This window comes from Sparus aurata, chromosome 8, assembly GCF_900880675.1.
Source record: "Sparus aurata chromosome 8, fSpaAur1.1, whole genome shotgun sequence".
NCBI classification, from domain to species: Eukaryota; Metazoa; Chordata; class Actinopteri; order Spariformes; family Sparidae; genus Sparus; species Sparus aurata.
Genome location: NC_044194.1, coordinates 7,010,636 through 7,037,797, shown reverse-complemented (window position 1 = coordinate 7,037,797; position 27,162 = coordinate 7,010,636). Strand labels below are relative to the sequence as shown.

The 27,162-nt window shown below is 39.9% G+C and overlaps 2 protein-coding genes across 2 annotated transcripts in view; both read left to right on the top strand.

Moving 5' to 3' along the window:
- Positions 1-315: 315 nt before the first annotated feature.
- The window catches only part of ces2b (carboxylesterase 2b), a 66,267-nt gene continuing 39,420 nt past the window's right edge, over positions 316-27,162 (top strand). Inside the window, 28 exon segments of the mRNA XM_030426244.1 lie at positions 316-472; positions 1,989-2,181; positions 2,260-2,385; positions 2,387-2,402; positions 4,341-4,474; positions 4,575-4,728; positions 4,822-4,926; positions 5,231-5,329; positions 5,432-5,575; positions 5,667-5,744; positions 16,039-16,177; positions 16,287-16,436; positions 16,534-16,606; positions 16,690-17,043; positions 17,122-17,263; positions 18,405-18,538; positions 18,716-18,869; positions 18,963-19,067; positions 19,467-19,565; positions 19,677-19,820; positions 19,912-19,989; positions 20,074-20,212; positions 20,321-20,470; positions 20,568-20,640; positions 20,726-21,079; positions 21,158-21,299; positions 21,590-21,723; positions 21,902-22,055. Of these exon segments, the coding sequence (XP_030282104.1) occupies positions 397-472; positions 1,989-2,181; positions 2,260-2,385; positions 2,387-2,402; positions 4,341-4,474; positions 4,575-4,728; positions 4,822-4,926; positions 5,231-5,329; positions 5,432-5,575; positions 5,667-5,744; positions 16,039-16,177; positions 16,287-16,436; positions 16,534-16,606; positions 16,690-17,043; positions 17,122-17,263; positions 18,405-18,538; positions 18,716-18,869; positions 18,963-19,067; positions 19,467-19,565; positions 19,677-19,820; positions 19,912-19,989; positions 20,074-20,212; positions 20,321-20,470; positions 20,568-20,640; positions 20,726-21,079; positions 21,158-21,299; positions 21,590-21,723; positions 21,902-22,055 (3,843 nt within the window). The 5' untranslated portion in view covers positions 316-396.
- On the top strand, positions 23,177-25,888 carry LOC115586845 (carboxylesterase 5A-like). Its single transcript, XM_030426247.1, has 5 exons — positions 23,177-23,271; positions 25,037-25,175; positions 25,279-25,428; positions 25,517-25,589; positions 25,675-25,888. The coding sequence occupies exons 1-5, from the start codon at positions 23,224-23,226 to the stop codon at positions 25,856-25,858; spliced, it is 594 nt and encodes a 197-aa protein (XP_030282107.1). The 5' UTR covers positions 23,177-23,223; the 3' UTR covers positions 25,859-25,888.

Below are 27,162 nucleotides of genomic sequence, written 5' to 3'. Positions count from 1 at the left end.
CAATTTTATTTTAGTCTGCCATCTTAGCTATTCATTAGGTCATAACCTTAAACCCCACTGCACTTTACACCTACTTGTGACTCAGTTATCATTTAATTACTTATACGGTCAACAGCGGGCAGGTTGGTCTGTCAGATATAATAGAGGACTGGCAGTAGATTAGGTGGTATACTTTTTTTTTGTATTCTCAAACCTGTAAAGACACAGGACCTAAAAAGGAAGGCGGAAGTTCTCACCTCGGACATCACGTGTCGTGGTGTTGTCAAACCTGATGATGTCACACTGTGAGCTGCAGCACGGCCTCTGTCCGAGTTAAAAGCAGGAGGCTTCCTGGGAGGCAGCACTTAGTCTCTGCGCGTCCTCCAGCAGAGTGTAACAACCCGTCACAGCCCCACCATGGAGCTCCGTGAGAAGCAAACTTCCTTCTTTTTAATGTCCGTTTTGTTTCTGTACGTGGCTGCAGACCTACACGGTAAGAAGAACGTAACTACTTTATTTGCATGATGCATGTCGACATTAATAAGCATTGTTGTCAGTCTGAGCAACAGCACGGGCCGACCCCAGCTGCAGTGTATCCCCTTTTTAAACACACCTCTCATAGTGCCTTCTTACCTGGTGACACTGTTTACCCTCTCATCCACATACTGGCGAGCCTCACTGCTGGTGTCACACACAAAATCGGAACAATACCAGTTAGTTTCTAAAAAACTCTATCACACACTTCTGTACGCGTTGGTCACCAGTTTCCGGTCAAAGTTCATCAAGTTCTGCCCGACCGGAACTCTGCATAGTCTCGTAGCCAAGCGACATTCAAAACATCTCCGGCTCAATTCCGACGCTGAAAGACGAAGTGCTCTTTATTTTTTAACACACACACACACACACACACACACACACACACACCAGGGTTATTATATTTAACTAAATTAAATTAAACTGCTAGATATAAACTAAACTAAAACTACTTAATCACTTGTTAAATTTATTAAAACTAAACTGAAATAAAAAAAAACAAAGTGAAAAACTAAATTGAAATAAAAACTGACTTTGTGTAGGTCTTAAATTCAGTTCAAAATGGTCTTTGAAAAGGTCTTAAATTTGACTTGTTCAAACCTGCAGAAACCCTGTATTAAATGAGAATAACTGTGAGTGTGTTAATAAGCGGACATTGTTTGCCCTCTCAACCACATCCCTGCCGATGCACATTGTGTCCAAAGGTGAAACGTAGGCTGGTGCTGGCTTTATGCAGCTTAATATTAAATGAGAGTTACTGTGGGTGTGTTTATCATTTTTTATATTATAATAACATATTATTAATCAGGTTAGTTGTAGAGTTTATTAACATGACTTTACAAAGGATCCAAACTGTTTAAATAAATACCCAGCAGGCAATTTAGTCAAATTATCCAAACCACTTGTGTTGAGAGAGGATGTCAGCACACAACAGGCACAGAGTCAGTTTGGATAACTACATTTTTTATTAATGATTCATATGTTGGAAATACTTTAATAATCATTAACTGTATAAAGTTTTAGTTTAAATAGTCAAACACCCAAGGTAACATCATCAAAATGTTTGGTATAAACAGTCTAATTCAAGATAAATTCGGACAGAGAAAAACTGCAGATCGTCACACTGGAGGAGATGGAATCAGCAGATGTTTGTGATTAATCTCTTAACAAAATTGTTGTTTAGTTTTCTGTCTGTCAACAAATACCATATAACTTTACACCTATAAATGAGTTATAACTGGATTGCAAGCACGAGAGAGAGGAACTGTGATTCTTTCACATGGCTCAACAGCTAAAATGGAAAGTAGCTGAATTATTTAACACTCGTCGCTTGCTTTAAAACTGAACTGCTTTAAAACCAGCCAACTCTGCCATGTTTGGAAGAAATATTTATTTTCATGTACTCTAATTGGAAATGGAAGATTAATCAATAAATTGTGAAGTGTCACATTATGAATCTGCCTCGCTGCCTGAAGCACCTGAAGTCCACACAAAGCTCGGCAGCCTGAGAGGTACGTTTGTGAGCGTCAAGGGGAAGGAGGCTGGAGTCCATGCCTTCCTGGGTGTCCCATTCGCCAAGCCACCTGTAGGCCCTGCTCTGAGACTGGCAGCACCACAGCCTGTAGAGGGCTGGAAAGGAGTGAGGGACGCCACCCAGCAGCCACTCATGTAAGGCTTCATTTGTTGCATACCACGCTTGGAGAAATTATGACAATACTAAATGATAAGACATGTCTCTTTTTTCAGGTGTGTTCAGAATAAACAGCAAGTTCATAATCTGCTTGAAAAAATCGGTGTCTTGGAGTTAGAAATCCCAGAGATTTCAGAAGACTGCCTTTACCTCAACATTTACACTCCTGCAAACAGAGCTTCCCGACGCCAAGCTCCCAGTAAGAACCCTTTACTGCATGTTGGGCTGCTGAGTTACTGAGATTGAGCTCTGGATAGTGTTCATGCAGAAGCTGATTTTGTTTGCTTTGAAGAATCCGTAATGGCAATATGAATACTGATGACCATATCTACAATTGGGCTGCAAATAATAAAAATAATAATAATAACAATGATAATGATGATGATAATAAAAACTTTATTTGTATAGCACTTTTAAAAACATAGTTTACAAAATGCTCTGACAGAACAAAGCAAGAATACAATATACCATTAAGTTACAGAGGTTAAATAACAGAAGTAGGTTAAATAAAAGTAATGGAATAAATTAAATAAATTAGACCAAAAGTAGAAGAGAACTCAAAGACAGTTGGAGTAAAAATAAAGATAAAAGGACCACATCACATGAAGGCTAGTCATAAAAATGGTTTTTAAGAAGTGATTTAAAAGAATTTTCCAATCCTGCAAGCCTCATCTCCTCAGGCAGGGCATTTCATAGTCGAGGGGCCCTTATGGCAAAGGCACCTTCCCCTTTAGTTTTTATTCTTGACTTTGGAACGGTTAGGAGGGCCCCGTCTGAGGATCTAAGGCTGCGAGCTGGCTCATAGGGAATTAAGATATCTGTAATATAGCTCGGAGCCAGACCTGAGCGTGCTTTAAAAGTGATCTGTAAAATCTTAAAATCAATTCTAAAGCAGGCAGGGGGCCAATGGAGGGAAGCTAATATTGGAGTAATGTGTTGACGTCTGTTAAAACCAGTTATACCATGGTCTGGGGGAATATTCGATTCCGATTGGCTGCAGGGTGTCCATTGATCCCTGATATATGGACACCTATTAAGTAGTTCCAGTCAAATTGTCTGTTCACCGCTGTAAATGAATGCCCTAGCTGGCGTATCAAATGTGAATATTATTATTCTAACACTGAATGCAGTCCGTCAGTCCTTCAGTGCCTTATCCTCTGAACACCTCAGGATGGCGACTGTAACACACAAGCTACAGAAAGTATTTGAGTAGTCGGGCGGTTCTTAGGCCTCCGCGTCATCCATTAATTCCTGATTATGGAGACCTTGTCAGGCATTATCTCTTACTTAGGAGCCTAACTGCTGAATTCTGTACCAGGAGGTACCAGGAGGTTCTGTTGGAGGCGAGCGAGTGATTTTTGATTTATGCCGGAGAGAAGGGAGTTGTAGTAATCTAGTCTGGCAAAGATGAATGCATGAATGACTTTCTTCAGATCGGGGGGTGTGAGCATGTGTTTTATTTTACAAACAGAGCGTAGTTAATTGAAGCAGGACTGAACCAGTTTATTGACATGAGGGATGAAAGTCAGCTCTGAGTCAAAATGTACACCATGTCTTTTGAGGGTTCTACAAAGAACCTTACTGTATTCTACAGATTTGGCAAAAACAAATACTGAGTCCTGTTAATTGTATGCTGTGGTCACCTATCATTCTAACAATCTATGTTTCAGTCAATTTTGGAACAATGACAGATAAGGACAGGAGACTGTGAGGATAGGTCAACAGAACAGGACAGGCTGTGTGGTTCTGAGGAACAGATCAAAAGTGATGATAGGACTAATGGAATCAGCAACAGAACAGATTTCACACACTTGTCTGACTGATGCTGCTTCAGTCAGTTCAATTTGACAAACAGACCAACAAAATTGGAAACTGATCCAACAAGAACATCTTCAATAAGAAAACTACATTTTGGAAAACTTGTGAACATTTGAATATTTTGGGATGTGGAGGTACTGAGTCGAACCCCAGCCCCTCAGGAAGAACCCTTCAGGAACCCTTATTTCTAAGAGTATGTGTCAGTGTATCAGTGCTCCGTTTTATTCAAATGAATGTCTTTGTTTGGTTTGATGTATTTAAATTAAGATTCTTGAGAGCTCTGTTAGAATTCAGTTAAAACGTCCTTACATCTTGCCAGGTCATGGTCTGGATCCATGGTGGAGGGTTTGGTATTGGCTCAGCTTCAATGTTTGATGGCTCCGCCCTAGCTGCATACCAGGATATGGTTGTGGTTCTGATCCAGTATCGTTTGGGACTTCTGGGTTTTCTCAGGTAAAAGGACTAACTATGCACAGTTAGAATGATCATACTTTGACATTTCTTATTTGTGTCTCATGTAGTCTCACAGATTATAACTGTATGTTCTATCCAGCACTGGAGACGAGCACATGTCAGGGAACTTTGGTCTGCTGGACCAGGTCCAAGCTCTGAGGTGGGTCCAGGAGCACATTCACAACTTTGGAGGAAACCCAGATTTAGTTACTATATTTGGGGAGTCGGCAGGTGGAGTGAGCGTATCCCTCCTGGTAAGGATCCTTCAGCAGATAAAACACTCAATTGCACAGTTATGTCATGACTGCTCAGATAAGCTTTCATTTATTTGTCACTTAAATCAACAGCTTCTCTCTCCACTGTCCAACGGCCTGTTCCACCGTGCCATTGCTGAGAGTGGCACTGCTGCAATGGATTTACTCATGACAAACGATCCTCTACCTACGACACAGGTGTGTTTATTACCTCTGCTAAGGAGGTTGTGTTTTCACCTGTCTGTTTATTTGTTTGTTGGTTGGTTAGTTAGTTAGTTGGTCAATTGGTTTGTCAGCAGGTTTACACCAAAAACTGTTGAACAGGTTTGGATGGATCTCAGCCAAGAATAGACCCATCAACTCCTGGTCTAGATCCGGAAAAAGGGACAGATCCAGAAAAACAGCTTTTCACTTTCTTTAACATTGCAAGATAGGGCATAATTTCTCTGCACAATACTGAGAATATAATAACATGTTTGGTTTCCTACATTGTTGTCCTCAGATGGCAGCGAATGTATCTGGCTGTAGCTTCGAAAGCACACAGAAGCTTGCTGACTGCATGAAAAACTTCAATTTTGATACTTTTGTGGATCTTACAAAAGTAAGTTATTGTATGCAAAACTAAAAACAACTGACTTCATGGCATTTTTATTTCACAGCCGTTTTTATAGTTTTTTCTCTTCGTACATTTTGTTCTCTCAAGAATGAACAATTAAGTTATCCCATAAATGTTGACGGACACTTCCTGACCAAACCTGTTGACGAGCTGTTCCAGAAACATGAACTTCTCACTGTGCCATTCATGACTGGTGTTAATGATGATGAAGGGGGCTGGTCACTTGCTGGTGTAAGTGTGAATGCTTAATTGATTGCCATATGAGCCCAATAAATATTTTGATTTTGTCTGAAATGTTAATTCCAGCTGTGTCTTCCCTTAGTTCTTTGCTCCTCCAGACTGGACTGAGGGAATGGATCGGGAGAGTGTCCAGAACGCAATTTCCATCTTCTACCCTGATGTAAGACAGACACTGGCCTGATACAGTATTACTGTTTCATCATGCCCAAACCTCATTAACCCATGTGTTGCTTTATTTCTCAAGCCCATCATTAGTGGTTTGATTGCAGAGGAATACATTGGAAACGGTGAAGATCGTGTGAAAAATAGAGACGGGTTCACAGAGATGGTAGGAGATCTGCTGTTCACCATTCCAGCCATAAAGACAGCTAATGCTCACAGAGGTAGTACATTTACTTAAGACTGCTACAATCTATTTCAGAACTATTAATTGATATTCACTGTCACACAACAACATGATATCACACTAATTTGTCCGCAAATAGGTGCAGGCGCCCCCGTGTACCTGTATGAGTACCAGTATCCTCCCAAACTCCTGCAGGACAGAAGGCCGAGCTTTGTTGGCAGTGACCATGCAGATGAAATCATGGCAGTATTAGGATATTGCTTCACAACGTCCCATGTCAAGTTAAGTGGTAAGTGCAGTTTGAAAATCAACTTTTGAGCAGAGCACTAGAGGTCTGGATTTTCTCTGGGTGTGTAACAAGAATATTGTTGTTTCAGGTGAATGCTCTGAAGAGGAGATGCAGTTGAGCAGAACCATGATGAGCTACTGGGCTAACTTTGCTCGCACAGGGTAAGAATTAACCTCATTATGCATGATAATAAAACAATATTACAATATTAATACAAACTTGTTTTTAACATGTGTATGTGTCTAGGTCTCCTAATGGAATTAGTCTTGTCTACTGGCCAAAATATGGAGCAGAAGAACACTACCTGGAAATTCGTTTAAAGGAGCAGGTAACTGGTCAGAGCTTGAAGAAGGACCGATTTGTCTTCATGACTCAGACGCTCCCGCAGAAGATTCAACAACAGAAAATGAAGAAGCACAGCGAGCTTTAGAGCAATCACCTCTTCCGTATCCAGGCCATCGATTCTAGTTTTTTTATTGATTGAATTTTTACCCTTTAACAAGCCTCATAAAATTAATATTTTAATAACTTGATGTGCTTTGTGTAGCCTTTGCAGAACACAGAACATGTTGTATGAAATTTAGAAGGAGGTCCTTTCGAAATGTGTCTTCAGTGGATTTTCCCAATTCCACTATTATCCTGAAAGTTGTCCAAGGCAGATCACTTCAGCAAATTTTTTACAAAATCTAAAAAGCCCCAAAAGAAATATGTGGTGCCTCTTCACCACCAGGAACTGACAGTTTTAATATCTAATTTAATGATCCAAAATAAAAAAGATCTTTTGAAGTTGTTGTGCAAAATCGTGTATTATTTAGACAGATTTGTATCTACCTAACTCAACATTGTCCAACTATTTCATCCTCTGTTCACACAAACAACAAAATTGTCCACACAGGGGTGAAAATTTTGAAAAAAAGGCACCACATGAATCTCTAGAGGGCACTTTATCATGTCTTACCTACCATAGGAGTACCCAAGAGTGTACTTTAGCAGCATATTTCAAAAATGATTCCACCAGTGCATACAAACAGTGTGGGCACTGATGTGAAAGGGTTAACATGGATTACCAGATGGTCCAAGTTCCAGGGTTTTCTTGGTCCAGCACTCTCCTATAAGAGGTGAACAATGGTCACTTAAGTAGTGTATTTTGTTATGACAGCATGCTCCCTCTCCTGTTTTTTATGTACTTGTTGAATGGTTTAAGGAACTACCTGACCTTAATGTCTTAATCTGAGCTCATGGTGGCATAGCTGAAGGAACAACATTTGTGAGGTTCCAGGTACAGCATTACCTGAGACGGAAGAGCTGTAGGAAGCTACAAAGGTCGTGTCCTAGCACTGACAGGACAAGCTTGACTTGATAGATGACCTGAGTTGAAGTGCAAACTAACCAATGGAAAAAATGCTGAACAAGGTCTGCATAAAATATCATGCAAAGCGTGTACATGAAGCATGGTAATTTACGTCACTATTGCGTGACTGTTGCAGCTTTCACTTCTGGGAGCTGGATGTAGGACTCACTCAACACCTTAGCAGTGGGGATGATGCACTCTTGCAAGCTTGTGTCACAATTATAACATGTGACACCTTAACGCCGATGTGAAGGTGGCTGCAGAGGCTGGTGACAGGCACTCTCCAGTCAAGACAAGACGATGGTCTCTGAACCTAACCAAAAAACTGCCAAGTCCTTCATGGATCCATACCCCACAATACTGTCAGAGCCAACAGATTCCTAAAATAAAAAACTTTTTGAGGCAGCAGGGAGCTGGTTACAGGAGATGTCACTGGTGATGGAGGGACCACAGACAGTGATGACATGAGACTGGTTGCCGGACTAGAGATGATGGGACCACAGATACTGCAGACATCAATGTTTTTGTGGAGGAATCACCTTTTAAATTGGCATTTATGTTAGGATCTGTTATTCCATAATCCCAGAGTCAAAAGAAATTGCTGTATATTTACGGTGGATTTACAACAGTGTCCTACTGTATTTTATAATAATTGTAAAACACTGTTAAATATTCATCCCTCACATGTAAATTAACAGTTAAATCAGTCATTTAACAATTACAATAGATAACTGTAATTTAACAGCATGAAACATTATTTGTAATGAATTGCTGGAAATTGACGGTGGATTACAACAGTATCTTACTGTATTTAAAAAATAATTGTAAAATACTGTTAAATATTCATGCTTGCATGTAAATTAACAGTTAAATCAGTCATTTCACAATTACAGTAGATTACTGTAATTTAACAGCATGAAACATTATTTGTAATGAAGTGCTGTATATTTACGGTGGATTTACAACAGTGTCCTACTGTATTTTATAATAATTGTAAAATACAGTTAAATATTCATCCCTCACATGTAAATTAACAGTTAAATCAGTCATTTCACAATTACAGTAGATTACTGTAATTTAACAGTATAAAACAGTATTTTCTGTTAAGCAGTGGAGACATGTCCTAACATCCCTTTTGGATGTTGACTGGATGTTGGGATGAATGTGGTAGCCTAGGGCTGGGTATTTGAGAAGCCATGCATACTTTGTTTTTAAATTGGTGAGGATTTATACAAATGCAAAAACAACAGATTTTATAACACACTGGCATATACTGTAAAATTACCATAACCACCAGTTCTCCTACTGTCATGTACTGTAATCCAAAATACAGTGATATACTGTTGAATTAAATATGGTAGATGCGCTATAAAATGACCATAACCCAGTTATCCTACCGTCATGTACAGTAATCCAAAAAAACAGTATTATACTGTTAGATAAATTACGGTAGATGCGCTATAAAATAACCACAAAACCCACCGTTATTCTACAGTCATATACTGTAATCCAAAAAACGGCAGTGTACTGTTGAAATAAATAACAGTAGTTGGTAGCGTCCCTGCTGCCAGTATTTTACTGTTTTTTTTACAGTAAAATTCTTTACAGTGTAGTAGTATTATACCAGACCTATTCATCTGGTGGCCCATGGGCCGAATGTAGCCCTTAAACAACCTCATTCCAGACCTCTGGTCATTTTGTTAGCAGGCTCATTAGCCCAGTCATTAGTTATTAACACCGCATCCAGTGGGTCACAGTTAAATCAGGGGCACAGAGCCAGTTTGGAGAGCTACATTTAATTAATGATTAATATGATGGTAATACTTTGATTCATAAATAGTTGAATCCCCAAGGTGCCCCACAGCCCAAGGTGACATCATGAAAATGTGGCAAATTTAAATTGAATTAGACTGTTTATATCAAAACAGTCTAATTCAATATAAATTTGCGTCATTAGTTATGTCTGTTGCAAAGCACAAAAACTTTATGTTAACACACTTATTTCATTAAAAAGTTTTAACCCGGGCTGTTTAAGCAGAGGGAAAAATCAAACTCACAACCAACTTCTAAGATTAAAAAAGGAACATTGTTCTTTTCCATACATTTGTATAATGTTTGTCTTTCAATTGTGAGATCAGAATAAAATACATTATTGGAACATTTGCATTCTGAGTTTCACAGGTCAGACATAGGGAATGTAAAACTCTGGACCCTTGGCACATCACTTACTTTCAAATCTTCTTAAAATGTAATAAACCTGAGACAAACAGGTTTTTTCAGGTAAATAAGAAGTAGTGGATGAGGGGAGGGCGATCTGGACTTGAGCAGTGCTCCACTGTTTTAAACAATTTTATTTTAGTCTGCTATCTCAGATATTCATATATTCACCTACAACACACTTGTTGTGCTACAATAAAATCAACAGGCCTAGTCAAACTAGGTCGTAACCTTAAATCCCACTGTACTTTACACCTACTTGTGACTCGCTGTTCATTTAATTACTAAGCTGGTCTACAGCAGGCATGTTCGTCTTGTCAGATATATAGAGTGGTGGCAGTAGACTAAGCTGTAGACTTTTTTTTTTGTATTTTCAAACCTGTCAAACCTCTTTTTAAACCTGTACGCACTGTATGTACATTTCCTCTGGCAGTTCACACAGCCTAGGATTTGAACCATAACCCAGTTAATTACATAATGAATAACAATGCCAGAAGGAGTATAAAACCACAGCCACTCTGTAACTGCCAAATAGGCTATTTAATTTTTTATTCTTAATTTGTGACAATTTGCCTTTTGAACATTAAAGTTTTGGAGACTTTGTGATCAGAGGTGAAACATGAACGAGATGGCAAAAAAACTGAGTATATGTTTTGGCCTTTTGTGTACAGTTTGCAGTCACTAAGGCCTTCCATGGTGGTACTTTTATTAAGGGCTTTAATTTTGAAATTCTACATGGAAATGGCCAAATATTGTCTGTGCCATTAGAGAGCATTTCAATTATTATATATTTTTAACTGCATTGATTTTAACATTGTTTCATTTTTTCACTCAGTTTGTTTTTTTATTCATTTACTTGTTCATTCATTCATTATTGACAGACTGAATGAATGTGATAACATGGTCACCAGATCATCGCTTTAATTTTGAAACTGGTTCCTCGTCGCTCTTACCGTAATACCTAGCATACACGCGTACAGCAAAACAAAGTGGTGAGCAACAAAGTGGGGACTTGCTTTGTCGTGTTTTTGAAAGTGGAGGCTGGTTTTAGCGCACCTTATTCAGCTTTCTTGTTGTGGGGTTTTTTGAGAAAGACACAGGACCTTAAAAGGAGAAGGACGGTCTCACCTCGCTTATCACTTGTCGTGGTGTTGTCAAACCTGATGATGTCATACTGTGAGCTGCAGCACGACCTCTGTCCGAGTTAAAAGCAGGAGGCTTCCTGGGAGGCAGCACTTCGTCTCTGCGCGTCCTCCAGCAGAGTGTAACAACCCGTTACAGCCCCACCATGGAGCTCCGTGAGAAGCAAACTTCCTTCTTTTTAATGTCCGTTTTGTTTCTGTTAGTGGCTGCAGACCTACACGGTAAGGAGAACGTAAACATTTTATTTACATGATGCACGTCGACATTAATAAGCATTGTTGTCAGTCTGAGCAACAGCACGGGCCGACCCCAGCTGCAGTGTATCCCCTTTTTAAACACACCTCATAGTGCCTTCTTACCTGTTGACACTGTTTACCCTCTCATCCACATACTGGCGAGCCTCACTGCTGGTGTCACACACAAAATCGGAACAACACCAGTTAGTTTCTAAAAAACGCTATGACACACTTCTGTACGCGTTGGTCACCAGTTTCCGGTCCAAGTTCATCAAGTTCTGCCCGACCGGAACTCTGCATAGTCTCGTAGCCAAGCGACATTCAAGCAATCTCCGGCGCAAGTCCGGCGCTTAAAGCCTAAGTGCTCTGGATTTTGAACACACACACACACACACACGCATGCACACACACCAGTGTTATTATAGTTAACTAAATTAAATTAAACTGCTAGATAAAAACTAAACTAAAACTACTCAATCACTTGTTAAACTAATTATTACTAAACTAAGATAAAAAAAGTGAAAAAATAAATTGAAATAAAAACTAATCTAAATGTAAAAACTTTTCGCACTTTGTGTAGGTCTTAAATTTAGTTCAAAATGGTCTTTGAAAAGGTCTTAAAAAAACCGAAATTTGACTTATTCAAACCTGCAGAAACCCTGTGTTAAATGAGAATAACTGTGAGTGTGTTAATAAGCAGACATTGTTTGCCCTCTCAACTACATCCCTGCCGATGCACATTGTGTCCAAAGGTGAAACTCAAGGCCGGGGTGTGACTTTCAGATATGTAGGCTGGTGCTGGCTTTATGCAGCTTAATATTAAATTTGTCAATGTGGTGTAGAATGGAGCAATGTAAAGTTTTATGCTGGATGTTTTTTTTTTTTTTTTAATCATTTTTTCTATTATAATAACATGTTATCCGGCAGGTTAGTCGTAGAGATTATTAACATGACTTTCCAAAGGAACCAAACTGTTTAAATAAATACCCAGCAGGCAATTTAGTCAAATTATCCAAACCACTTGTGTTGAGAGAGGATGTCAACGCACAACAGGCACAGAGTCAGTTTGGAGAGCTACATTTAGTAATAATTAATATGTTGGTAATACTTTAATAATCACGAACTGTATAAAGTTTTAGTTTGAATAGTTGAACACCCAAGGTGACATCGTGAAAATGTTTGGTATAAACAGTCTAATTCAAGTTAAATTTGCACAGAGAAAAACTGTGATTCTTTCACATGGCTCAACAGCTGAAATGGAACGTAGCTGTATTATCTAACACTCGTCATTTGCAGCATAAACTGCTTTAAAACTGTGCCATATTTGGAAGAATAATTTATTTTTATGTACTTTAATTGGAAATGGAAGATTAATTAATGAATTGTGAAGTGTCACATTATGAATCTGCCTCATTGCCTGAAGCACCTGAAGTCCACACAAAGCTCGGCAGCCTGAGAGGTACGTTTGTGAGCGTCAAGGGGAAGGAGGCTGGAGTCCATGCCTTCCTGGGTGTCCCATTCGCCAAGCCACCTGTAGGCCCTGCTCTGAGACTGGCAGCACCACAGCCTGTGGAGGGCTGGAAAGGAGTGAGGGATGCCACCCAGCAGCCACTCATGTAAGGCTTCATTTGTTTGCATACCACGCTTAGAGAAATTATGACAATGCTTACTGAAAAGTCATGTCTCTTTTTTCAGGTGTGTTCAGAGTAAACAGCAAGTTCATAATATACTTGAAAAAATCGGTGTCTTGGAGATAGAAATCCCAGAGATTTCAGAAGACTGCCTTTACCTCAACATTTACACTCCTGCAAACAGAGCTCCCGACGCCAAGCTCCCAGTAAGAACCTTCACTGCAGGTGGTGCTGCTGAGTTACGGAGATTGAGCTCTGGATAGTGTTCATGGAGAAGCTGACTTTGTTTGCTTTGAAGAATCCGTAATGGCAATATGAATAAATACTGATGCCCATATCTACAATTGGGCTGCAAATAATAATAATAATAATAATAATAATAATAATAATAATAATAAAAACTTTATTTGTATAGCACTTTTAAGAAGATAGTTTACAAAATGCTCTGACAGAACAAAGCAAGAATACAATATACCATTACAAAGCACGATAAAATAAATTGCATGAATTAGTTGAAATAACAGAAGTAATGATACAAATTAATGAAGTAGGTTAAATAAAAGAAATGGAATAAATTAAACAAGTAGAACAGAACTCAACCCTGAGCGTGCTTTAAAAGTGATCAGTAAATCTTAAAATCAATCCTAAAACAGACAGGGGGCCAATGGAGGGAAGCCAGTATTGGAGTAATGTGTTGACGTCTGTTAAAACCAGTTAGAAGCCTAGCTGCTGAATTCTGTACCAGGAGGTTCTGTTGGAGGTAAGAGAGAGATTTTTGATTTATGCTGTAGAGAAGGGAGTTTTAGTTATCTAGTCTGGCAAAGATGAATGCGCGAATGACTTTCTCCAGATCGGGGGGTGTGAGCATGTGTTTTATTCTACTAACAGAACGTGGTTGATTGAAGCAGGACTGGACCAGTTTATTGACATGAGGGATGAAAGTCAGCTCTGAGTCAAAATGTACACCTAGGTTTCCTCTGCAATGGTTCCACCCAGAACCCCCTGTTCTATCCTGAACCTTTAATGGAGAACCCTTTTATATTTTTATATGGAGAACCCATTTATATTCCAAAGATCCCATTTAGAATACACAATGGAGGCACCAAATGTTGCCTGTTTTTGACTAATGTCTTTTAAGGGTTCTTCAAAGAACCTTACTGTATTCTACAGATTTGGCAAAAAAAATAGTCAGTCCCGTTTATTGTATGCTGTGGTCAACTATCATTCTAACAATCTATGTTTCAGTCAATTTGGAACAATGACAGATAAGGACTGTGAGGATATGTCAACAGAACAGGACAGGCTGTGTGGTTCTGAGGAACAGATCAAAAGTGAGGATAGGACTAATGGAATCAGCAACATGACAGATTTCACACACTTGTATGACTGATGCTGCTTCAGTAAGTTCAATTTCACAAACAGACCAACAAAATTGGAAACTGATCCAACAAGAACATCTTAAAATACATTTTGGAAGACTTGTGAACATTTGAATATTTTGGGATGTGGAGGTTCTGAGTGGAACCGTAGCCCCTCAGGAAGAACCCTTCAGGAACCCTTATTTCTAAGAGTATTTGTCAGCATCAGTTCTCTGTTTTATTCAGATAAAGGTCTTTCTTTGGTTTGATGTATTTTGATTAAAATTCTTATGACCTCCGTTAGAATTCAGTTAAAACGTCCTTACATCTTGCCAGGTCATGGTCTGGATCCATGGTGGAGGGTTTGGTGTTGGCTCAGCTTCAATGTTTGATGGCTCCGCCCTGGCTGCATACCAGGATATGGTTGTGGTTCTGATCCAGTATCGTTTGGGACTTCTGGGTTTTCTCAGGTAAAAGGACTAACTATGCACAGTTAGAATGATCATACTTTGACATTTCTTATTTGTGTCTCATGTAGTCTCACAGATTATAACTGTATGTCCTATCTAGCACTGGAGATGAGCACATGTCAGGGAACTCTGGTCTGCTGGACCAGATCCAAGCTCTGAGGTGGGTCCAGGAGCACATTCACAACTTTGGAGGAAACCCAGATTTAGTTACTATATTTGGGGAGTCAGCAGGTGGAGTGAGCGTATCCCTCCTGGTAAGGATCCTTCAGCAAATAAAACACTCAATTGCACAGTTATGTCATGGCTGCTCAGATTCATTTATTTGTCACTTAAATCAACAGCTTCTCTCTCCACTGTCCAACGGCCTGTTCCACCGTGCCATTGCTGAGAGTGGCACTGCTGCATTGGATATAGTCACGACATACGATCCTCTACCTGCGACACAGGTTGACTATCAGTGTGTTTATTACCTCTGCTAAGGAGGTTGTGTTTTCACCTGTTTATTTGTTTATTGGTTAGTTAGTTGGTCACTTAGTTTGTCAGCAGGTTTACACCAAAAACTGTTTAACAGATTAAGATGGGTCTCAGCCCAGAATAGACCCATCAACTCCTGATCTAGATCCGGAAAAAGGGACGGATCCAGGAAAACAGTTTTTCACTTTAACATTGCAAGATGGGGCATAATTTCTCAGGGAATAATAGATGGATCTGGCTGAGCATATTTAGGTGGCTGGTATCTGTGAGTGCCATTTTAGTTTTTGTGCACAATACTAAGAATATAATAACATGTTTGGTTTTCTACATTGTTGTCCTCAGATGGCAGCGAATGTATCTGGCTGTAGCTTCGAAAGCACAGAGAAGCTTGCTGACTGCATGAAAAACCTCGATTTTGATACTTTTGTGGATCTTACAAAAGTAAGTTCTTGTATGCAAAACTAAAAACAACTGACTTCATAGCATTGTTATATCACAGCCGTTTTTATAGTTTTTTCTCTTCGTATATTTTGTTGTCTCAAGAATGAACAATTAAGATATTCCATAAATGTTGATGGACACTTCCTGACCAAACCTGTTGACGAGCTGTTCCAGAAACATGAACTTCTCACTGTGCCATTCATGACTGGTGTTAATGATGATGAAGGGGGATGGTCACTTCCTAGTGTAAGTTTGAATGCTTAATTGATTGCCATATGAGCCCAATAAATATTTAGATTTTGTCTGAAATGTTAATTCCAGCTGTGTCTTCCCTTAGTTCTTTGCTCCTCCAGACTGGACTGAGGGAATGGATCGGGAGAGTGTCCAGAACATAATTTCTTTCTTCCACCCTGATGTAAGACAGTCACTGGATGATGCAGTATTACTGTTTCATAATGCTCATACCTCTTTAACACATACATTGCTCTATTTCTCAAGCCCATCATCAGTGGTTTGATTGTAGAGGAATACATTGGAAACGGTGAAGATCGTGTGAAAAACAGAGACGGGTTCACAGAGATGCTGGGAGATCTGATGTTCACCATTCCAGCCATAAAGGCAGCTAATGCTCACAGAGGTAGTACCTAATTATTTATTTAAGACGACTCATATCTACTTCGGAACAAATATTTGATAATTGCTATCACACAACAACATGATATCACACCTAATTTGTCCGCCAATAGATGCAGGCGCCCCCGTGTACCTGTATGAGTACCAGTATCCTCCCAAATTCCTGCAGGACAGAAGGCCGAGCTTTGTTGGCAGTGACCATGGGGATGAAGTCTTTTTGGTATTAGGATTTTGTTTCACAACTTCCCATGCCACGTTAAGTGGTAAGTGCATACATACATTTTCAACAGTCAATCAGTGATCTGGGTTCTCTCTGGGTTTCATAATGCAGAATGTTTTACTATAATATCATTGTTTTAGGTGAATGCTTTGAAGAGGACATGCAGTTGAGCAGAACCATGATGAGCTACTGGGCTAACTTTGCTCGCACAGGGTAAGAATTAACCTCATTATGCATTATAATATCACAATATTAAAATATTAATACAAACTTGTTTTTAACGTGTATGTTTCTAGGTCTCCTAATGGGGATGGTCTTGCCCACTGGCCAAAGTATGGCGCAGAAGAACACTACCTGGAAATTCGTTTAAAGGAGCAGGTAACTGGTCAGAGCTTGAAGAAGGACCGGTTTGTCTTCATGACTCAGACGCTCCCAGAGAAGATCGAACAACATAAATCCCCTGAAGTCCAAACAAAGCTCGGCAGTCTGAGCGGTACGTTTGTGAGCGTCAAGGGGAAGGAGGCTGGAGTCCATGCCTTCCTGGGTATACCATTCGCCAAGCCACCTGTAGGCCCTGCTCTGAGACTGGCAGCACCACAGCCTGTAGAGGGCTGGAAAGGAGTGAGGGATGCCACCCAGCAGCCACTCATGTAAGGCTTCATTTGTTGCATACCAGGCTTGGAGAACTTATGACAATACTTACTGATAAAACATGTCTCTTTTTTCAGGTGTGTTCAGAATAAACAGCATGTTCATGATCTGTTTGAAAAAATCGGTGTCTTGGAGATAGAAATCCCAGAGATTTCAGAAGACTGCCTTTACCTCAACATTTACACTCCTGCAAACAGAGCTCCGGACGCCAAGCTCCCAGTAAGAACCTTCGCTGCAGGTGGTGCTGCTGAATTACTGAGATTGAGCTCTCGATAGTGTTCATAGAGAAGCTGACTTTGTTTGCTTTGAAGAATCCTTGATGGCAATATGAATACTGATGCCCATATCTACAATTGGGCAGCAACGGATCACCTCTATATCCACTGCACTCTTAGAAATAAGAGGTTCCGGGAAGAACCTTCTTAAAGGGGTTCCACCTGGAACATTTTTCAAGCATGCTACCTAGAACCCAACATGAAATGTTATACCTTTGAACCATCTACACAGAACCTGCCATTACAAGGTCTACAGAGACATGTTCCATGGTGCAAAGGTTCCACCCAGGACCCTTATTGCGTGTTCTATCCAGAACATTTCCACTTTCTTCTGGTGCTAACAAGAACTGACCGAGGTGGTGCAATGGTGAACCCTTTTATATTCCAAAGGTCTCATTTAGAATCCACCCTAGAGGTTCCAAATATTGCCTGTTTTTGAAATGTCTTTTGAGGGTTCTTCAAAGAACCTTACTGTATTCAACAGATTTGGCAAAGAAAAACTGAAATACTGATTCCCATTTATTGTATGCTGTGGTCACCAATCATTCTAACAATCTATGTCTGAATGACTAATGTTTAAATAGAGAAACAGTCAGATAAAGTAAAACATTTACTTTTAATACATTTTGGATCAATGACAGATGAGGACAGGAGACTGTGAGGATATGTCAGCAGAACAGGACAGGCTGTGTGGTACTGGGGAACAGGTCAAAAGTGATGATAGGACTAATGGAATCAGCAACATTACATATTTCACACACTTGTATGACTGATGCTCCTTCAGTCAGTTCAATTTGACCAACAGACCAACAAAATTGGAAACTGATCCAACAGGATCGAACATCTTCATTTAAAATACATTTTGGAAGACTTGTGAACATTTGAATATTTTGGGATGTGGAGGTTCTGAGTCGAACCCCAGCCCCTCAGGAAGAACCCTTCAGGAACCCTTATTTTCTAAGTGTTTGTCAGCATCAGTGCTCGGTTTTATTCAGATAAATGTCTTTGTTTAGTTTCATGTATTTTGATTGAGATTCTTATGAGCTCCATTAGAATTAAGTTAAAACTTCCTTACATCTTGCCAGGTCATGGTCTGGATCCATGGTGGAGGACTTTCTACGGGGTCAGCTTCAATGTATGATGGCTCTGCCCTGGCTGCATACCAGGATATGGTTGTGGTTCTGATGCAGTACCGTTTGGGAGCTCTGGGTTTTCTCAGGTAAAAAAAAAAGACTAAGACTTTGTTTTACTTCTTTTGATTCCATCTGTGCCAAATGTGAACTACAATCCATTTTCTTCAGAACTTTATTTTCTCTTTATTGCACTTTTTATTTACTCACTTTGACCAGCAGTTGTTAATGTTGCCTTAAAGATTATAACTGTATGTTCTATCCAGCACTGGAGATGAGCACATGTCAGGGAACTTTGGTCTGCTGGACCAGGTCCAAGCTCTGAGGTGGGTCCAGAAGCACATTCACAACTTTGGTGGAAACCCAGATTTAGTTACTATATTTGGGGAGTCGGCAGGTGGAGTGAGCGTATCCCTCCTGGTAAGGATCCTTCAGCAGATAAAACACTTATATGCACAGTTATGTCCAGGCTGCTCAGATAACCTTTCATTTATTTGTCACTTAAATCAACAGCTTCTCTCTCCACTGTCCAACGGCCTGTTCCACCGTGCCATTGCTGAGAGTGGCACTGCTGCAATGGTTGCACTCATTACAAACGATCCTCTACCCACGACACAGGTTGACTATCAGTGTGTTTATTACCTCTGCTAAGGAGGTTGTGTTTTCACCTGTGTCAGTTTGTTTGTTTATTTGTTTGTTGGTTAGTTAGATGGTCAGTTGGTTTGTCAGCTGGTTTACACAAAAAACTGTTGAACAGATTTGGATGGCTCTCAGCCCAGAATAGACCCATCAATTCCTGGTCTAGATCCGGAAAAAGGGACAGATCCAGGAAAACAGTTTTTCACTTTCTTTATCATTGCAAGATAGGGCATAATTTCTCAGGGAATAATAGATGGATCTTGCTGGGGAAGAAAATGGCATATTTAGGTGGCTGGTATCTGCGAGTGCCATTTTAGCTTTTGTGCACAATACTGAAAATATAATAACATGTTTGGTTTCCTACATTGTTGTCCTCAGATGGCAGCGAATGTATCTGGCTGTAGCTTCGAAAGCACAGAGAAGCTTGCTGACTGCATGAAAAACCTCGATTTTGATACTTTTGTGACTATTGGGAAGGTAAGATATTGTATGCAAATCTGATAGATTGAGTTAATGGGACGTTATGTTGCAATTTTTATGTTGTTTTTTTTCTCAACATTTTCGCTTCATACATTTTGTTGTCTCAAGAATGAACAATTAAGATATCCCGTAAACATTGACGGACACTACCTGACCAAACCTGTTGACGAGCTGTTCCAGAAACATGAACTTCTCACTGTGCCATACATGACTGGTATTAATGATGATGAAGGGGGCTGGTTACTTCCTGGTGTAAGTGTGAATGCTTAATTGATTGCCATATGAGCCCATTAAATATTTTCATTTTGTTTGAAATGTTAATTCCAGTTTTGTCTTCCCTTAGTTCTTTGCTCCCCCAGACTGGACTGAGGGAATGGATCGGGAGAGTGTCCAAAACATAATTTCCTTCTTCCACCCTGATGTAAGACAGACACTGGCCAGATACAGTATTACTGTTTCATAATGCTCAAACCTCTTTAACACATACATTGCTCTGTTTCTCAAGCCCATCATCAGTGGTTTGATTGTAGAGGAATACATTGGAAACGGTGAGGATCGTGTGAAAAACAGAGACGGGCTCACAGAGGTGCTGGGAGATCTGATGTTCACCATTCCAGCCATAAAGGCAGCTAATGCTCACAGAGGTAGTACCTAATTATTTATTTAAGAAGACTCATATCTACTTCAGAACCAATATTTGATCATTACTATCACACAACAACATAATATCACACTCATTTGTCCGCCAATAGATGCAGGTGCCCCCGTGTACCTGTATGAGTACCAGTATCCTCTCAAACTCCTGCAGGACAGAAGGCCGAGCTTTGTTGGCAGTGACCATGGAGATGAACTCTTTTTGGTATTAGGATTTTGCTTCACAACTTCCTATGCCACGTTAAGTGGTAAGTGCATACATACATTTTCAACAGTCAATCAGTGATCTGGGTTCTCTCTGGGTTTCATAATGCAGAATGTTTTACTATATTATCACTGTTTTAGGTGAATGCTCTGAAGAGGAGATGCAGTTGAGCAGAACCGTGATGAGCTACTGGGCTAACTTTGCTCGCACAGGGTAAGAATTAACCTCATTATGCATTATAATATCACAATATTAAAATATTAATACAAACTTGTTTTTAACGTGTGTATATTTCTAGGTCTCCTAATGGGGATGGGCTTGCCCACTGGCCAAAGTATGGCGCAGAAGAACACTACCTGGAAATTCGTTTAAAGGAGCAAGTAACTGGTCAGAGCTTGAAGAAGGACCGGTTTGTCTTCATGACTCAGACGCTCCCGGAGAAGATCCAACAACATAAATCACCTGAAGTCCAAACAAAGCTCGGCAGCCTGAAAGGTAAGTTTTTGAGTGTCAAGGGGAAGGAGGCTGGAGTCCATGCCTTCTTGGGTGTCCCATTCGCCAAGCCACCTGTAGGCCCTGCTCTGAGACTGGCAGCACCACAGCCTGTAGAGGGCTGGAAAGGAGTGAGGAACGCCACCCAGCAGCCACTCATGTAAGGCTTCATTTGTTGCATACCACGCTTGGAAAAATTCCGAAAATACTTATTGATAAAACATGTCTCTTTTTTCAGGTGTGTTCAGAGTATTAAGCTCACTTATGATCTGCTTGAAAAATTGGGTGACACGCTGCCAGAAATCCCAGACATTTCCGAAGACTGCCTTTACCTCAATATCTACACTCCTGCAAACAGAGCTCCCAACGCCAAGCTCCCAGTAAGAACTCTAAACAGCAGATAGGAGAGTAGTGATGCTAATTTACTGAGATTGAGCTCTGGATAACGTTCATGGAGAAGTTTACATTTTCTTTTCTTTAGAAGAATCCCTAATGGCAAAGAATACTGATGCCAATTATTCAGAATTGGGCTGCAAATGGGCCACCTCTAAATAAACAAATTGTCACAACTAGCTTTGGTCCAACAGTCTTTATTTTGTTTGTTGTAGTTTAGTTGAGATTCTTATGAGCTCAGTTAGAATTAAGTTAAAACATCCTTATGTTCTGCCAGGTCATGGTCTGGATCCATGGTGGAGGATTTGTTATGGGGTCAGCTTCAATGTATGATGGCTCCGCCCTGTCTGCATACCAGGATATGGTCGTGGTTCTGATCCAGTACCGTTTGGGAGCTCTGGGTTCTCTCAGGTAAAAAAAAAAAGGCTAAGACTTTGCTTTACTTCTTTCGATCCTATCTGTGCCAAATGTGAACTACAATCCATTTTCTTCAGAACTTTATTTTCTCTTTATTGTACTTTTTATTTACTCACTTTGACCAGCAGTTGTTAACGTAACCTTGATGATTATAATTGTATGGTCTATCCAGCACTGGAGATGAGCACATGTCAGGGAACTTTGGTCTGCTGGACCAGGTCCAAGCTCTGAGGTGGGTCCAGGAGCACATTCACAACTTTGGAGGAAACCCAGATTTAGTTACTATATTTGGGGAGTCGGCAGGTGGAGTGAGCGTATCCCTCCTGGTAAGGATCAATTAGCATGTAAAGCACCTTTTTTCTTCATTGCAAAGTTCCTGCTGCTCAAATAACCTCTCAATTTTTGTCACTTAAATCAACAGCTTCTCTCGCCACTGTCCAACGGCCTGTTCCACCATGCCATTGCTGAGAGTGGCACAGCTGCAATGGATTTACTCATGGCAAATGATCCTCTTCCTTCGACACAGGTTGATTATCAGTGTGTTTATCATTTTCTTTGTTAGGTTGGTTGGTTTATGAGCAGGATTAAACAAAACATATTGAACAGATTTCAATGGAACTTGGATGGAGGATGGGTCTCGGCCCACCATAGACGAGGGACGGATCAAGGAAAACATTTTTTTGCTGTCTTTAACAATGCTAGATAGGGCATTTATTTCCCAGGTAATATTGTATTGGGCTTGATGGAAGAAGAAAAAAACAGGTTCATTTAGGTGGCTGGTATCTATCAGTGAGTACAATTTGATGTGGTTCTGAGATCTGGTGAGCTCAACTTATGGTTAAGCAGTTAAGAGTTGGTTTACAGTTCAGAGTGATACAGGACTATTGAGTTTCATACTGAATTAGACTTGATTGAATCAAAGGGGACTGTTGGGCCTTGGCGGAGGTATGCGCTCTACTTAGTGCCAAATTTTTGTGTACTATACTGAGAATATCATAACGTGTTTGTCTTTCTGAAATGTCCTCAGGTGGTTGCAAATATAACTGGCTGTAGCTTCGAAAGCACAGAGAAACTCACTGACTGCTTGAAAAACATCGATTTCGATACTTTTGTGGATATTACGAATGTAAGTTATTGTATGCAAAACTAAAAACAATTGTCTTCATGGGATTATCATTATGCAGCCATTTTTATGAAAAAAAAAATGTCATACATTTTGTTCTCTCAAGAATGAACAATTAAGATATACCATAAATGTTGATGGACACTTCTTGACCAAACCTGTTGACGAGCTGTTCCGGAAACATGAACTTCTCACTGTGCCATTCATGACTGGTGTTAATGATGATGAAGGGGGCTGGTTATTAACAAATGTAAGTGTGAATGCTTAATTGATGTCATATGGGCTCATTTAAAAAATGTTGTTTTGTCTGAAATGTCAATTAAGGCTGTGTCTTCCTTTAGTTCCTTGCTCCTCCAAACTGGACTGAGGGAATGGATCGTGAGCAGGTCCAGAACGCAATTTCCATCTTCTACCCTGATGTAAGTGTAGCCCTCTCACTTAGCTTTTCATGAATACCCCTTTTATGTATCAGACTGTATGGGAGCGAATCGGGGAAGGCTACTAAAATGTATAATTTGGGATGTTTTACAATAATTAACACACATTGAAAATTACTCTGGCTAAATTGCAGAGAGGCCTGGTTAGTTTATTGATTGCATCTATACTGTTACTGAGCATTAATTTTCCCTTGCAGTTTACTTTTAACCGTAACTATAGCTCTTATTCGGTATAAACATCATTAGCATGAAAAACACCTTAAAACAAGGACTTAGAAATAATAAACAGCTTAAATGTCTAAACCTTGTGGCTCATTTCTTTTCCTTTTGTTTTGAATCACCTCATAACCAAGAAATAAACACACATTAGAAACCTTAAAGGGACAGTGTGTAATATATCAAGTATTTAGCGCCATCTAGCTGTGAGGTTCTACAATGCAACACTTCTTTGCTCACCCCTCCCGTTCTGAAGACGTTGGAGACGTTCCGGAAGCTACGGTGGCCCTGCCGGACAAGAAACTCATTTTCAAAACATGGAGTCTATCCCAACAGCGTTGAGTATTTCTACTGATTCAAGTAATGAGGTAAAGATGTAGTTAGTTATTGTTATTGTAAGTGACGAGCGCTTTCGCTGAGCTCCCTCTCAGTTCCATAGTCAAGCTGGCTCTGAGCGAAAACGCATTTAGCCTTACTATGTAGTACTACATAGTGCTTTTTGTCCCTCTTGGCAGTCCATAGTTTTTTTTAAACCGGAAAGACATGGCGGCCTCCATAGAGCTTGCCCGTGCTATGTATATTCAGATGGGTAATTCTTCGCTCAGGAGGATAAGTCAGATTGTTGGCAGAGGTAATTGTACACCAATCAGGACTTACTTATGATTGAAGACGTAGATTTGAGTTAATAAATTACTTAAATCATTACACACTGTCCCTTAAAAATAGTAGTAGTGCAGTGTTTCCATGGTACCAGTAATGGCAGGCATGCTGGAGCTTATATAGAAAACCACTTTGAAAAGCATACTCACACCAAACCACGGAAAAGCGATCCAGCAATTTCCTCCAAAACGTCTTCCCAGAAGCAGCGATGTGACCAGAGACATGTCCCAATGCCTGGTCCTGTCCTGAAGATTGAAGTGGCACTTGGCAGTCCAACCTCTTAGCGCAGCATCTCCTGATTAGCGGTTGGCGATGCTAACCGCTAGCAAAAATCGCATCATGGTCTTCAGTAACGAGCCCTCACTTGTAAAACAAGCTCGGTTGCACTCTTAACAGAAGAAGTAAACACTCACGTAAACTCCCGAATGATAACGGTAAATGACACCTTTTCATAAAGTTATATGAAAATTCGCTCAGGCTTAAGTCTTTTCACTTCTCTCTGCGGCTCTTTCTCTCCATTTCCCTCGCTTTCCCTCTAGTCCCGCCCCTCTAACAATCCGACAGGTTAATCCCGAATAACAGAGAAAATGATTGACACCTGCCCGAACAAATAAGAACTCAAATAAGAGAAACCTGAGGCGTTCAAAGGCCTTTCAAAACATAGGACATTTTGGGTTCACTCGCCACATTAACCATACAATAAGCAGCAATAAATGTATAGGCCCACATCAGAGCATTTTACCAACTGAAACAAATGTAAGACACCAATATAAAAAAATTATCAGGGCACTTTATAAGACCAACAAAAGATACAGTATTACTGTTTAATTAGGCTTGAACCTCTTTAACACGTGTTGCTCTTTTTCTCAAGCCCATCATCAGTGGTTTGATCGTAGAGGAATACATTGGAAATGGTGAAGAACGTGTGAAAAACAGAGATGGGTTCACAGAGATGGTCGGAGATCTGATATTCACCATTCCAGCCATAAAGACAGCAAATACCCACAGAGGTAGTTTATTTACTTAAGACTACTCCAATCTATTTAAGAGCCATTATTTATTATTCACTGTCACACAACAACATAATATCACACTTCATTTGTCTGCTAATAGATGCAGGTGCCCCCGTGTACCTGTATGAGTATCAGTATCCTCCCAAACTCATGCAGGACAGAAGGCCGAGCTTTGTTGGCTGTGACCATGGAGATGAAATCATGACAGTTTTTGGATTGTGCTTCACAACTTCTCATGTCAAGTTATTTGGTAAGTGCAATAAGAAAATCAATTTTTGAGCAGAGCACTAGAAGTCTGGATTTTCTCTGGGTATGTAACAACGATATCGTTGTTTTAGATGAATGCTCTGAAGAGGAGATGCAGTTGAGCAGAACCGTGATGAGCTACTGGGCTAACTTTGCTCGCACAGGGTAAGAATGAACCTCATTATGCATTATAATATAACAATATTACAATATTAATACAAAATTGTTTTTAACATGTGTATGTGTCTAGGTCTCCTAATGGGAATGGTCTTGCCCACTGGCCAAAGTATGGAGCAGAAGAACACTACCTGGAAATTCGTTTAAAGGAGCAGGTAACTGGTCAGAGCTTGAAGAAGGACCGGTTTGTCTTCCTGACTCAGACGCTCCCGGAGAAGGTTCAACAACAGAAAGCCAAGAAGCACAGCGAGCTTTAGAGCAGTCACCTCTTCTGTATCCACTCCATCAATTCTAGTTTTTTTTATTGATTCAATGTTTACCTTTTAACAAGCCTCATAAACAACTTGATGTGCTTTTTTTAGCCTTTGCAGAAAAAAATGGTATGAAATTTAGGGGAGGTCCTTACAAAATGTGTCTTCAGAGGATTTTCCCTGTTCACCAATTGACCTGAAAGTGGTCCACGGCAGATCACTTAAGCGAATCTTTCTATAAAAATCTAAAAAGCCCCAAAAGAAATATGTAGGGCCTCTTCACCACCAGGAACTCAGGTTTTAATATCTTTTTTAATGATCTAAAATAAAAATAAATCTTTTGAAGTTGTTCAGTTATTTCATCCACTCTTCACACAAACAACAAATTTGTCCACACAGGGGTGTAAAATGTGAAAAAGGCACCACATGTATCCCTAGAGTGCACTTAACTATGAGAGATAAACAAGGGTCGCTGTCAGAACCATAATATTGTTTACAATGTAATTTATGTTATCAGGTGTTGCTGTTGCAGCTGGCACAAATGTGGGAACAAACCTTTTGCCCGGGCAGGTAAATAGTTTTTCACTACTCACACTCACACTGTGTATAGCTGACGCTGAGACAAGTTGTAGCAGAATTTAAGTTATTATTGTTTTGTTTACAAAGGAGAAATATTGTGTTTGATCGATAAGAGATCACATGTAAAGAACAATAAATGGATAAAGTGTTCAAGACAGAAACTGTCGAAGCGTAAATCAGTTAGAAGCGAGTTAATTAGTACGTCAATTCAATCTTCTGGTGGGCAGCGACTCAGTAGCTTGAAGTGTTGGCTTACAGTAACTTAAGCTCATGTTTTATGGAGATCACAGTGGTTTGTTTTTTGTTGACTCCTTGTGTTATGTAGTGCTGTATTGTGAAGTGAAACAAATATTGTAATCAAAATGTGACTGTCTATCCAATTAAACACCAATACAAGAGATAATGTTTTTTAAGTGATAGTTGAGAACAGTTTACATGCATCATTGCAGTAATGTGATACACATACAAACCAAAACAAAATCAACAGATATGACGAAAAAGGTTCTTTTCAGTGTTTTCTTAATTACTGAGAAGAGCACTTAAGCTGAAAAGCTCCCTGAAGTCCGATGTGAGCAGTTGAACTGAGTCAAGCTCAGTTTTTCACAAATCAGGCGTTTGACATCGAAAATAGTACAAAGCAACATTTTTAAAAAGGAAAAATGATTCAAATAGCTGGATACAGAGGGCTTACAGAGAGGAGAATGGATCAAACAAATGTTGTACATTGAAGA